Consider the following 15,401-nt stretch of genomic DNA (forward strand, 5'->3'; position numbering starts at 1 on the left):
GAGAGAAAAATTATTTGCTTGATGAGTTAGTATGGAAATAATATCTTGTCTTTTGCTATTTTGAATATGCAAATTATAACTTTTAATTGAAATAAAGATAATTTAATATAAATGTTTTTCAAAAAATATTCTTCGTTACTTCTGTATCGAATGCATGTAATTGGCCAACATAATTATGATTTAAAATGCTTAAAGTTATAACTTTTTATTTTTTTTAATATAATACTTTTAATATAAGCATACTCTCATCAATGAAATTATAACAAAGCATCGCCAAATTAAAAAAAATCAGAGATACGCTTAAAAAGCCAAAGATATGTTAGTTAAAAAATTGCAATTAAATAATAAAATTTATATTTCACAAAATATACAGAATAATAGAGAAAATTATTATTCATATAATGGATATTGAAAAATAAAACTTAACAGTTGAAAAGTGACATATTTTGCGTTCTAGAAAGATAACGAAAATAATTTATTGACAGGTATGAAAGTTAATTTTATGATAAGAACACTTTTGTATAGCAAAATAGGAAATAAATCTCCAGAGAGTATATAATCACAATGAAAGAAACAACAAATTTCGAAAGCATTCCTATTGGCTAAAAAGATCTATTAATCAGATATATATATATATATATATATATATATATATATATATATATATATACAGGGTGTTTGTAAAGTCCCGGACCCATTTTGATGTTTAATAATTCGTAAAATAATAAAGATATAAACAAACTTATGGCATTTATTGATGGAATAACTCATATATTTTCCTTTTCAGGTTTGAATATTTTTACTTTTGTAAATATCGTCTGCACGTGTAATTATTTTCAGATAATTTCATTTTCCAGTCTAAATATCTATACTTTTCTAAATATTGTCTGCTTATTGATTGTATTTTTCTCTCTTTTGTTTTTGGCAACTATTGCAATGTTATGTTTACTTTTGATGTGTTGTTCTATGTAGTACTTTTGTATGTGATGTTTTATTCGAGTGGATATTAAGGAGAATGCGTACACCACAAGAGAAAGCATAGATTTTATGGTGGTTCATAGAAATGAAATCGATAGTGCAAGCACAGAGAAATTTCAGAAGAATTTACCAAAAAGATCCTCCATCCAAAAACAGCATCTTGCGGTGAAAAAAGAATTTTCTAGAAATTGGAAGTATCGAAGATAAGAAACGTTCCAGACGTCCTTGCACAAGTGATTTTGATGTTGAGCGTGTCAGAGAGACATTTTTACACAATCCTAGAATATCTGTGAGATCAGCGGCAACAGAATTGGATATGCCAATTTCGACGGTGTACAAGGTTATTAAGAAAAAATTAAGACTGCATGCATACAAAGTTCAAATTGTTCAAGTTTTGGAACCGAACGATAGGCCTAGGAGGATGGCCTTTGCAACAGATATGCTAAGGAGGATAGAAGATGCTGCTGATTTTCTGAAGAGCATAATGTTCTCCGATGAAGCATCCTTTCATGTTTCTGGCGTTGTTAATCGCCATAATGTGCGCAAATGGCTCTGTGGATGCCGACATGCTTGTCGCTACCTGGCGTGAAATTGACTATCGACTTGATATTCTCCGTGCGACGAAGGGGGCACACGTGGAAGTTCATTGACAAGGGTCATGAAACTTTTTGAGTCTATTTAACCATTTATGTTATTAATTTTAATCTATCTTTTTTATTTTATGAGTTATTAAACATCAAAATGGGTCCGGAACTTTATAAACACCCTGTATATATATATATATATATATATATATATATATATATATATATATATATATATATATATATATATATATATATATATATATATATATATATATATATATATATATATATATATATATATATATATATATATATATATATATATATATATATATATATATTCTCTTTTTCCCACTTTGGGGGGGAACCAGGTACAAAATTCTTCTGTTTCCCTAGGAAAATGCAGCAAATATACTCAAAGTCACGCCTCCAAGAAATAATTTAAAAGAATATTTATTCAAAAGAAGTAAAATACTCAAATTTTCTAGAAATTTTTAAGTAATCATTTTCACATAACACTGTCATTAAAAGTATTTTCTCATTTATTTTTATTAAATTAATTTTATTGCATTTTTTAATCTTTAGTTTACTCTTATTTAATTAATTCCTTAGTTTGGAAATAAAATAAAAGCATAAGACTAAAGTCATTATATTTTCAAAATACCAACATATATTTTTAATGCTAAAAACAGTCAGAAGTAGGAATTTGAAACAAATTTTTAGCCTCGGACTTCCAAGCAATTACAGTTATGGTAAAAAAAAAAATTAAAAACATGCAATATTAGTTGAAAATGTTGTATAAAACTGCAGTCGTTGAAATAATGAGTTACGATTGTACAATGACAGAAATAAATTATTGACGATATATATTTAAAAAAGTACAACAAAATACCATCTATTTGACATCTTAACATTTGAAGTAAATCAATAAAAAGCAATGAAAAAAATTGTTGCACATGTACACAGCGATATGTTATCTTTCATATTTTATTTTAACATTCAAAGAATTGTCGTTCATCTCATTGAAATGCCACAACAAATTTAAATCCAGGAATAGTTTTACAGAAAACCCGCATTTTCTTATTTTCTGTCGGAACAGTCTCTATCTTATTGTAACTAACTAACTCGTACTCAAATTTATAGAAATACTCAAAATGGATCCAAAATTACTATTATGCGTTGTAAAAGTAGATATTGTGTAAATATTTTTCGAAAATATAAAGCAGATCACACTTTATTTTGAAATATTCTTTTCACCTTTCAAAACATTTTCTTTCTTTCTAGGAACCTATTACACATTAAGCTAGAAAGAAATCCTGGTCATCTCACTCTCATTTAATTCTCAAGTGCAATATAATTAAATAACAATCATGAATAATTTACTAACAGTTTAAAGGGTGGTCCATATATCAGGACATCATTAGCATAAACGTGATGGATTCCACAAACGTCTGGAAAATTGGTACTTATTTTAGTAATTATACGTTCACAAACACTTTCAATTGTGGATACCGTCAATAAGCATCATGACTGAGCATTAGCACGTCATACATCATGATTAAGTTTTAAGGAATTAGGAATTCAGGCTGCGACACGTGTACATATGCCAAAAGTGCTCTCTTGAATAGTAAGAGACCTTTGTCTTAAATCGGAAATTGAATCCATGATTTCCAGGATACTATGTTGTGAATATAATCTCACATTACCTAAGAAGCCAATGAAAAGTAACGGGAAGTAAATGTCAATTACATGCTTAATATTTTGAATTTTTCTGATAGACATCAATGTCTATCTTATAATTACGATGTGCGTTAAACATGCATAAAAATTTCACACATGTGTGTGAAATAGTTTTAATAACAAACAATTGGGAATATAGTTTTTTTACGTTTGAAATCATTAACAAACTCAGCGATCTTGAATCCCACGTAAATAAGAATATGTTTTAAAATAAATATCGAATAATTAAATAAATCAACATTTCTGATAAATGGATCTCAGATATATAACATGGCTTCTTTTATTCTTTTAATGGCACCAAAATATAAAAAAAATTATGTCAGGCAAAATGTCTATATCGCATTCAGTGACAACTTTCTTCAATCATTTAATTTATTTAATTAAATAATAAATAAGAGATAGGCAAATTGCAATTTCCTATATTACTTTCAGTGATAGCTGAATATTTTAACTGTATCAAATACATTATAGTTATAATTTGTTATTAACTCTCAAACCCCTGTTATTGTAAAAGCTGAACAGTATTAACTTTTTCAAGGCCACGGGAAGTAGGCTTCCCACCAAATAAATCATTTTTATGTAATGTTATGTAGTTGGGCATAAGTTCTGACAAATTTTTCAATAAGACAGAAACTTCTTAAAGAACACACACAAAAAATTCATGCTTCAGTTCCTTTCAAACAAAACGGTGCTTCTTGGCTTGTTACTTAATTATTAATTAATCAAATTAATTAATTAATCAAAAGAAATTTATCTAAAAAGTTAAAGGAGTCACTTTTCTTAAGCCGATCACAATCCTAAACATATATTAATATATCGTGACTATAAAAAAATGACCTTCTGAAGGGTTAAGTAATTGTATTATAGAATTGTTTCATTAAATTTTATGAATAGGGTCAACTACTTGTGAATATGGATATATTTTATTTAGTAATGATAGCCCACGAGAAATATTCCTTGTAATGAATTTATTCATAGATATCTAAATGTATTAAGAAATATACTAGAAACTGGGCTAGTATACCATAAGTTATCACTGGAAATATATTAATTTACTCACTTTGATTAAGGTACTTCATGCAAATTTATATATATCACAAATAAGTCTATTTTAAATTTGAGCCATAATAAAATATAATTAAATCAAAAGTTAGTGAACAAATTTAAGTAAACTAATTTGAAAAAACGAATTATGCATTCAGTTCTTTTTTTTTTTTTTTTTTTGATAATGAATAAACATGTATTTCTAGGTAAAGAAGAAAATATGTATTGCATCAACAAAAGCAAATTTCCTTGCATAATTTCCTAATTTGCAATTCAGTTAAAGTTAAGCATCGAAACACTTTGTAAGATTTATATCTAAAAAGGAATTTCTGACGCAGAAGATACTTCAATCCGATAACAAATGTCTAGTAATGCCACTCAGTTTACGATGAAACACATGCTACATGACACGTAATTTTATGCGATTGTTTTAATCTGAAATATCAATCTTTATTACATACTTCATTAAGATTTTAAATGCTGAAACTAAGGTAAACAATCATTCAAGCGAAATTTACAAAGTATATATAAGCGAAAACAAGCTAACAGCAATTATTTCAAAACCTTCCGTTGAGAGAAGCCTGAAATATCCAAGTGCTGCAAAATGATGAAGGCCGTGGTAATATTTTCTATTCTGCTTCTAAATCTAATTATGTTTTTTCATGCAGATTATTGTTTTGTTTATTGATATGCAGTTAATAATTAAAAAATAATAATAATGGTTGTTAGTTTTTTTTCTATTAATTTCTAGAATCATTATTTTTGTTTCTATTTAATTAGTTTTCAGTAGTATATCTTTTCACAAAATTTTAAAAGTTCCAAAGGAAATTATGGGGGATTCATGTTTTTTTTTTTGCTTTTTTATCATTACTCATTAACGTCGAGCTAATAATTAATTTCATTTCCTAACTTCAGTTTATTGATGTTTCTTTTAAATTTTTGTCAAAAGTTACTCGAAGAAAAGTTTACTGATAGTTTCGGACAGGAAAACTTGTACGTTAGAATGCCGAGCCAAAGTACTCAGGAGCATATAGAGTAAATAAGGAGCCATTTCTGTAATATTTGCTAATAAATTCTGATTTGAGCTCAATTCTTGAATAATTTTTCAATGTTCAGAAGCAACGTTCTCATAATTTATATAGGAATTTAAATCAGTTTCTTAAAAAGTGAACGATATCTAGTTTATTCTTATTAATATACTGATAAACAATATCTCTTAATGAACTCATCAGTAAAATAAGTGACAAATGTTTAAAGAATAGGACAGTTGAATTATATCAGTGTGTTGAAATGTTCTGAATATAATACTAATATTTTTATGATCATTTGAAATAGATTTAATTGTACAAGGAATATTTTAACTTAAATAATTATTCTTTGTATGAATGTTTAAATATTCTTCCTACATAAATACTTCATAGATTGCTCTTCATGTATGTAAAAAATACTTCTTTTAGGTGTCTCTAAATTTAAAAATACAGATTTTAAAAATCGGGAATTCTTTCTATTGATCTGAAATGCGTATTCTATTGCCACTCAACGATGACATGATATTTTCCTAATTAAAAAAAAATCTAGAATATTCGCCAACTTTAGTACATTTTATATCATTTGTTTCTAATGGAGATACACTTATTGCTAGTAATAAACATACCTTTTGATCTACGTGTATGAAAAATTCTTTTTCATGAAGATATAAGCTATTAAAATCTCCTTTGACGAATAACTGTTATTTTCGAATGTAAGATTAGAAGGATTGGGGACATAGATTTCAATTAGTTTATACTAATGTGTTTCGTAAGTGGCTATGTGCTAAAGGTACAGTGCATGACAGTAAAGGACTTACTTTTTAGAAATTTTTGATTGCTTTTGATCCATAAGTAAGCTTGCCAGACTTCAAATCTCCTCCCCCCAGAAAAAAAACTGTAAAAAGATTGCTGTTATTAGTTAATAAATGTTTGTATATATTTAATTTATAGAATAACTTAGTAAGTAAGTAAATAAATTAAGATTTGCTCTCTCTCTACTGCAGCTTGCTCTTGTTTTGGCTATGGTAGCCATCGCTTGCGCCTCGACCGGCGTTGATGTCATTCGCCACACTCCCGGATATGATGGCTTCTATGGTCTCTACGGATATGCACCCTATTACTACGGATACGGAAATGGATATTTTGGATATGATGGACTTGGTTTTGGACCTTACAACTACTATGGTCTTGGATACCGAGGATACTTGGGAGGACTCGGTTATTATAGATATTTTTAAAGACCTATTACCAGTAAGCACGTGTTCTCTTAATTTTCGAATAAAGTTTCTACCTTAAAATCTAAAGTTTCATTATTAACAGACCAATTATGTAAGATTAAAAGTATTCTTCCTTTTGTATTCTGAAAGCATTGAATTCTGCACATAATTGTTTTTTAGATCTCTTAATAACGTATTGTCTCCAATTCTTTGTAATGTCAATTTATATATGGCATAATATGAAAATAGAATAATATTTTTTATAAGTTAAAGCAATATTTATATAAATAAAATACATTATTCCAATTATGTTTTTATGCGGTTTTCTTAAAAGAAATTTACTTGAAATATGAGAAGCCTATTTTTAAAAAGATGAGTGTTATTTATTTAATTATTGCTTCCTTTATCAGAAACTCTGATAAAGTATTGATTATGTATGTAAAGTATGATTATTTATTAAAGTTACTAAGCCTTCAGGTTAAGCAAATATCTAAATAAGAAGCATTTCTTTAAATTTGAAATCAATTTCTTAGACGAATTTTTCTACAGTATGCCTCTTTTCTAAAATATTGAAATTATTTATATTGTTCATTTATCAGGAAAGTAATATAACAACATTTATTAATCGAAATATTATTAAATAAGTTTCGTTGATATTTAGTATCTGAAATTCGTTTAAAAGCAGTTTGTGAAAACTTTTAATATGAATATCTTAATTGCTTCAGTAAATTTTTGGAACTAATTTTTACTTTTAATACTAATAATGGATTTTTTTCTCTTTACAGGAATTGAAAAATATCTTCAAAGATTGTTTGTCATATGCATCAGTAATCCAAAAATAAAAACTTGCAAGATTAACGTAAAAAATAAATAAAGGCATTACTAATTGAAATGGGATTCTTTTTTGTTAATATTTTCATCAGAAACTAATAAATATCTTATTTTTTCTTATTATCATGAATCAATTATCCAAGAATGAAAATTTGCATGACTGTAAAAAATAAATAAAGAGTTGCTAATTGAATTATTGTTCAATTTTTATTAGTATTTTCTTCAGACATTGATGATTATCTTACTTTTTTGAATAACATTTTCCTCAGAAACTAATAATTATTTTACTCAATCCATACAACAAGAAAATTTCAATTTTAAATGAATTATATATATTCACTGATTAACGATTATTTGTCTTTAAATTTTGTACAAGTACACTAAATATTTTAAACTTATCTTACATTGCTGGAAAATGCTCGGACAAGTAGCTTATGTGAGCGTTTAATAAAAATTTTTAATTGGAGGTTTATTTCTTCGTTAGAAATGAATAATATTAATTTTCAGAGTGGCATTAGATTAAGTCGGTCCTTTTTAAATAATATTTCAATTCATGAGACATATATTTTTTTAGCAAAAGAAACATATCGTAGCCACATTTCTTGACATTGAGAAGGCCTATGTTCATACACGAAGAAATTTATATTTCCATCTTTCATTTATTTCCCATCTTTCTACAGATTATTTTATCATATCGAAAAATTTAAGTCCCATGGGTTTGAAACAGTTCTTTTGAAAGCAGTTTGAAAAAAGGTTTTTTGACACTGAATCCCGTGCATCATGCTGCTCTCAGAATTTATTCGGGAGTCTACGGGATTTCTCCGATTGACAGCTTGTATGTTGATACTTATGAGCCATCTTTAAACATAAGAATATATCAAAAACCATGATCCTCAAGCAACTGCAATGATATCCCATTACAATTGTCTTTCTATAGAAAAAATCAAAATCTTAAAATCCGCCACTCATGTTCCTATTTATGGCAAAATTCATTGTAGTTCATCTTGAAATGGTTAACATTTCAGATAAACCTTGAAATAGATATATTATCTGCAACGTTTCATTGAAATTTTTTCAATCACTGAAATCATTGAACCATCAATATGACACTTGCACTTTAACGTTTCAGAACTTTATTTCAAATCTATTTCTCTGGGGTTTAAATTTTTAATTTCTTAAATGTGATCTCATATGTGAATAAAGGAAATGAATCGCCAGACAAGGCATCAAAACTTGCAACTTAACCATTCCTCTTTTCCATCTTAAAAAAAAATTCAAGAATACTCCTTTTTATATGCTGGCAAAATGAATATTCTAATAAAACAAAGAATAAACCATAAGTAATAAAACAAGTTATAGAACTTTGGTCAACTTTAAAAAATAGATAAAATTATACTTTTTAACAAGATCATACTAGGCAAAACTAGCCGGCAGGTAATAATGAGAGGCCAAGTCAACACATATCCTCATTCTTATAGTCTGTCATCTGTTTCTCACATTTTGGTGGCTTGTCCTTTTTTAAATATGCAATTACTTTCAGGCAACTTCTATTATTCTCTTGACACTCCAAGTAATCAGCTTTTTCCCTTATCCATTGGATTTTTTTTTTCATTTAAAATTTATCATTTCACTTATTCTTATATATTTTTGACATTTATGAAATTTTTTTTTGACAATTTTTCGAAAAAAGACATTTTTATTGCACGATTGGTTTTTACCAACGGTGCAATAAAATGCTTTTTGGACAAATTGCCCAATATAAGCTTTTTACATTTTATTTTTTGATAAGTATTACAACTAAAAAAACATGCATTTTCTATCCAGTTTAACCTTAAGTAGGCCACATTATGGTCAAGTCGTGGCTCTTGCATCAAAAGGAAGAAAGCAAAACATAACTTGAGTTCTCTTAATTTTTTAATAAAGTTTAAATTGCATATATAAAAAATTATTTGTAAAAGAATCTGATATATTTCTTTTATTTGCTGTTCCTGTACTTGGATAAATAATGACTGTTTTTTAATCTTGTTATTTACCGTAGTTTAGGGATACGAACTCGGATATGGCTGCGAAAATAAGTATTTGTTGGCATGATGCTCTTGGAGGATGGGCTGATTATCAATATGATTATGAACGCTACTTTTAATTCGCAAAAAAATAAATTCAGTATATTCATTTCATATTTAATATCTTTTTAAATGGAAAGAAACACATATTAATATCTTTTAAAATGGAAAGAAAACTTTTTTTGAGTTTATTCGGTGAGTTTATTAAAATATTACAGTTTATGAATTAAAATGTTCCAATAAAATTCCTTAAAAATTTTTGTTTCTGAAAAATTTCCTAAATAAATGAATTATTATTTTTGATTAGTAATTTGTCTTTTTATGACAGGTGTGCAGCTTTATAATTCGTAATATTTCGTAATAAAAATGATTGTAGTCGTAAAAAATTTAAAAAAAAAACTTCTTCAAAATATTTATTATAACTAACCAAACAAATTGGCCCTCCGAATAATTAGTTGCAAATTTAATTAGATAAAGAGTTTGCCAATAAACTAGAGAAAGAATTTCCTAGAGAAAGAATTTTCTCGATTTTAGTTCATTCGGTCAGCAAGCCACTTTTCGATGTTCTCATAATTTTTGATGTGATGCCGTAAATGTACGTGAGACGATTAGGATAGTCCGAAGATGTCAAGTTTAGGAAGTACAACAGGAGGCAAAACCGGAGTTCTCAACAATGTGCAGAAATATTATGTCTGACATAAATCACAGTGTGGGATGAGGCATTCTCTTTTAGTATCTTGTTACCGAATCAAATGATTTTCGATCAATGAATGATTCGAAATTATCAGTATTTAGGATAGAGAATAGTATTCATTATTTCAATTGATTTTGGAAGATCATGGTAAAGTCGTGAAAAAAAAAGGGGACACATCTTAAACTTTTTTTCATTTATTGTCGAATCTTCACAAAATTGGTGTCAATGAAAATGACTCAAGGGAACAGATTTATTCCAACCTAAAAACTGATTAACCACTAACTATGTTATTTTCTTTACTATCTAATAAGATGACACTTTCTATTTTGGGAATATTTTCTTATTTTGATTCCAATGGAAATCCATTGGATACTTGACTTATCTATGTATTCGAAGTAATTTTAAATTGAATCATAATCGTTATGAATAGTTTATTTTTTTGCCTACAACTATCAAAATTCGATAAATAGATGCACGTATGGCATTCCGGCAAAACAGTTAAGCGGTTAACCGAGTTAATTGACATGGTTAATTAATTACTATCTCGAAATTTTCCATTACGGAAATAGAGGTTTTTAGTTGAATCAATTTATCAGTTTACAATTAGCTTCAGTTCAGTTGTTCAGGAAAGCGAACAGAATTAATTGTCTCAGTTTGATTTTAGAAGCTCATGCTATATCACATCTTTCTATCCTGCGAAATGCAAAGGTATGGTATTGTATAAACTGTATACTGCAAAGTACGTAATTTAAGATGGAAAGGTATTTTGAATGGTATAAACAAGAGACAATTACGTCTTGTATTAAGGCTTTATCGCCATAAATTTTCAAAAAAGTTACGACGGCTTACAGCCACGTTTATTTTTATTTATTTATTTTATTGAAGAGGAAATGTATTATGTGCCGAACATGATTTTGTTAAAAGCTAGACCACAGAATCACAATATCACGCAAATCACAAAATCGGTTCCAAGTCGACGCCGTTTTGACAGGTAAGCCACAAAAGGACTTAACAGAATGTGAACTAACCCTTGCTAATCTTGCTTGCTAAGCGAAAAAAAAATTCAAAATCATTAGCCAAAGAACATAGCATTTTCCTTTCATGATATGATATGCATTTAACTTTTTTCAGTTCTTTTAGGAATAAGAGGAAGGAATCTAAAAAGGACAAAGTGTATGAGATGATATTGGGGAAAACATAATCCATGAAAATAATATGACTGAAAATTTCATAAAATAAAAATAATTGCATACACTTCTATATATTATAATTTTTTCAACTGAAATATATGCTTAAAATATTAAAATCTTAGTTTTGTTTTAGTGCAATTTTTCATTGACTCAATGATTTTCGATATGTCGTGGTGCATCTGAAATGAGGGACGTGAATGAAAATGAGATGAAATCTAGCTTGCTGTGTGAAATCATCATTTAGAACACTTTATATGATTTTCACTAGAAAACAGTTTACACAGCAATTGCCGGAAATGTACAATTGTTTTATTTTCACTCATAATAAAGCATTTCTGTCACAAAAGCTTAATTTATTTAATCTATCATCTCTCTTTGAGAGATAATGCTACTCTTGTCAAACTACTTTTGCAACACCACAATCCTGAATCATTTAATTTCTCATAATTTCTATGAAAACCTTAATTGATTCTACATTACAGCCTGGGGATTATAGTTGAGATTATAGTTTTGATTGTATAATTTATTTATTAAAAATCTGTAAATCAAAGTTTATTCAACAAATTGAAATAAACTAGTGTGAAAATATGAATTATGCATTTAGTTTATATTTCATGATTGATAATCATCACTTTTTCAGTTTCTAGATAAAAAGAAAAAAATGTATATTATTTTTAAAATTGGAGAAAAAAACTTGTATTCTTTGTAATTTTTTTGTAATTCTTAGCATTAAAAAATTTTCTTTGAAACGTGATTCTTATCTAAAATTGATTTTAAGATACATGAGCTGCCTCAAGCAGATAATTAAAGCCGAGTAATCTCATTCAGGTGACAATGAAACGCATGTTATACATAATTATATGCGATAGTTTCAATCCTTATCTTTATTTTATGCTTCGTTAATATTTTTATGCTAAAAACAAGGTAAGCACTCATTCATGCAAAGTCTTTTGAGAATATATAAGCTTTAAACCTGAAGGCAACAGCAGTTATCTCAAAAACTTCCCCAGAAACAAGCGACAGACACCAAGTGCTTCCAGTATGATGAAGGCCGTGGTAAGATATCATTTGCTTTTAAATCTATTTATTCTCAATTGTGAGCATGAATAAGAACTCCAAATTGTAGATTTACACGCAAATATATATTGTGGATTTACATATTATGTTAAACTTCTCTTTTAGCTGAAAATTAAGCTGTTTGAAGTTGTAACATATATTGGTATTTTATGTTTGTTCTCTTATTTATTTTTGACCACATAACACTTTGTATGGTGGTAGTAGTAATGAGTAGGCGTATTTCGAACGCGAATTTTCACTGACGACTCTCTTTACAATAGTTTAAAATTTTCAAGAAGAAAATTGTGAAAAAACACTTTAATTACTCTTACTCCTATCCCGTTGCACCGCTCTTCATGCCTGTACTTAAATTCTCTGTTAAATTTTTCCTTGAAAAATTCCAGAATCAAATTTGATTCCGTAGTTGCAAACAGAAAAAAAAAACTTGTTATAAAGTAAATTTATAAAGTAAATTTAAATGCTTATTTGTATTAGCGGATTACTGTAGTCAAAATAGAAAACGATACGTCCTGTTAAACTTCAAAAATAAGTTGTCGTCATTAAACATAGATAAGCTCATACATATTCGAAAAAAGCAACATACAGATATTTCAACATGTATAAGTATTTATTCTTTTGAAAATCAATTATGGTGGTGATAATATATGGTATATATTGTGTAATTTTAATCATTGACGTTCATAGTAGCATAAACAAGAAAATTATCTTTTAAAATACAGAATTTAGAGCAAGCTTTTCTTTTGGCTTCCATTCACTTTATAGGAATGACGTCATTGTAATTTTTTGTAATATTCAATTTGGAAAACAGTACAGATCTCAAAAAGATAGACAGCATAGGAATATATGGAATATTTTAGCTTTATGCATAGAATTAATGAGAATTGCATACGAAAAAATTGTTCAAAGAAAATAAGTTTTTGTTGTTTATAACTGTTTTGTTTCAGCAACATTTTAATTATTCATCATTTATGTTAGTATTAATTTATATAAGGAGAAATTGCTTGTAAACACAAAATATATAATATTTTTTCTTTTCAAATTGCCTTTTTTAGCATTAGATTTTATAATAGATTTAGCCTTGCTACCATTTTCAGTATTCAGTCATTCGTATATTTCTGTAACGTTTAGAAGAGTTCCTCATTCTTCTTTTTACTATTACTCACATTAAAACATTCATGTTTTCTGCTTTCCTTACGCTTTTCGGATGGAGGCTGAATTTATTAATAGCAACCGCATATGAATATAATAATATCATTTTATAAAAAAATAATAATATCATTTTTTGAAATTTAAAATTATTTATATTTACTTTAAACAATTTAGATTTGTGTATATTTAAATTAGATGATTATTATATTTATTATTAGCAATTACTTTCAAAAACACTTATCTATACAGTAAGAGATTCAGAGAATCTGAGATCATTCAGTGATCCCGAACAATCACAACATGGTTCATGAGGATTATAAGCAGTGTAAGGAGGGCATGCATATATCTTTTAGCTATTTTTATATTATCAAGAAGTCACAGTCTAAATAACCGCTATTGACAGTAAAAAAGTGATGTTTAAATTTGTTTCGAATGTAGAAAGTGCAGGAGGACTGGTAGCCTTTTTTAACATTTTAGGATCGTTTCTCAGCGCTTCTTTATTTCTTGTTATTTAATTCGAATTTTATCGTTACCAAGCCGAGGTATCGTCACGAAATAAAATACAAAATCATAATTATTTCTTGACTAAATTTGAAAATTCTATCATCTATATGTATTTTTGTGTTTTAGAATTTGACAAAATTCGTAATGTCAAGAACAACTTCAAGCAGTTAAACTAGTGTGGTACAAAATTACATAACCTCTTAACCACTTTTTAATGTCTTATGCATTAAATTATAAATTTGGAAAAATATAGAAACTTTTTACGCGCTTGCACAAAATACATAATGGTGCGTTACATATTGTGTTAATATTTACTGTATGAATATTAATGATATAAACTACCGAATAAATATTCAATTGAGGTCTATGAATTTAAAAATTGTAGAAAAAATATGATGGTAGAAAAGGGAGTTTTACCGTTTTTCTCTCAGCTCCATTCTTAAAAACTATGTATAAATTGAAAGATTAATGATAAAAAATAATTGGATTGGATGACAAGAACACCTTAATTTACGCATATAATTTGTTTTCTTCTTGGACATCTCATGGTTCAGTATCTTTGAAGGTGCTTGGGAATCTCTGACAAATCTCCAACCAACCCCACCCAGCCGAAAACAAATCGCAAAGATTTTAGGTCAACAAGGGACCGCAAATATTTAATATATAAAATCATAATAATTATATTCATGTAGATGAAATAAAAACTGTACTCTTTCTTTTCTATAGCTTGCTCTTGTTTTGGCTATGGCAGCCATTGCTTTTGCCTCGACCGGCGTCGATGTCATTCGCCATACTCCCGGATTTAATGGCTACTATGGATATGCACCATATTACTATGGATACGGAAACGGATATTTCGGATATGATGGACTTGGTTTTGGACCTTACAACTACTATGGTAGATACGACCTCGGTTATAGAGGATATGGTCTCGGATACCGAGGATACTTGGGAGGACTCGGTTATTATGGCTATTTTTAAAGACTTATTCCACGTAAGTACTTTTTGTTTGTTGGTTTTCAAAATAATTTTCATGCTTAATGGCAATATTTCCAATATAATCCTTCAAACTATATAAGATTTAACAAAAATTATTATTTGTTATTAATAAATAACACTAATACAAATCATTACATGTTTAAAAGCAGAAAGTCTTTTTTCAAAAAATAAAAATAAAATACATTTATAAATCATTCAGGATGATTGTTTAGATTGGATAATTTTTGTAAATTATCTTAATTAATGATATTGACTTTTTTTCTTTTTACAGGAATGAAAAGGTCTGAGCAAAAAAAAAAA

General features: G+C 27.8%; 1 protein-coding gene across 3 annotated transcripts; it reads left to right on the plus strand.

Annotated features, from left to right (window-relative positions):
- Positions 1 to 4,917: 4,917 nt before the first annotated feature.
- LOC129962043 (shematrin-like protein 2) lies at positions 4,918 to 15,401 on the plus strand. Of its 3 annotated transcripts, none has more exons than XR_008783873.1 (3): positions 4,918 to 4,968; positions 6,382 to 6,628; positions 7,380 to 7,512. XR_008783873.1 is itself a non-coding variant. In XM_056075733.1 (3 exons), the coding sequence occupies exons 1-2, from the start codon at positions 4,954 to 4,956 to the stop codon at positions 15,081 to 15,083; spliced, it is 270 nt and encodes an 89-aa protein (XP_055931708.1). In that variant the 5' UTR covers positions 4,937 to 4,953; the 3' UTR covers positions 15,084 to 15,096; positions 15,373 to 15,401. The 3 variants fall into 3 exon arrangements, 2 of the variants coding, with proteins under 2 accessions (XP_055931708.1, XP_055931707.1); XM_056075733.1 differs by lacking the exons at positions 6,382 to 6,628; positions 7,380 to 7,512 and adding exons at positions 14,829 to 15,096; positions 15,373 to 15,401 and having other exon boundaries at positions 4,937 to 4,968; XM_056075732.1 differs by lacking the exons at positions 4,918 to 4,968; positions 6,382 to 6,628; positions 7,380 to 7,512 and adding exons at positions 12,374 to 12,428; positions 14,829 to 15,096; positions 15,373 to 15,401.

This window comes from Argiope bruennichi, chromosome 2 (assembly GCF_947563725.1).
Source record: "Argiope bruennichi chromosome 2, qqArgBrue1.1, whole genome shotgun sequence".
NCBI classification, from domain to species: Eukaryota; Metazoa; Arthropoda; class Arachnida; order Araneae; family Araneidae; genus Argiope; species Argiope bruennichi.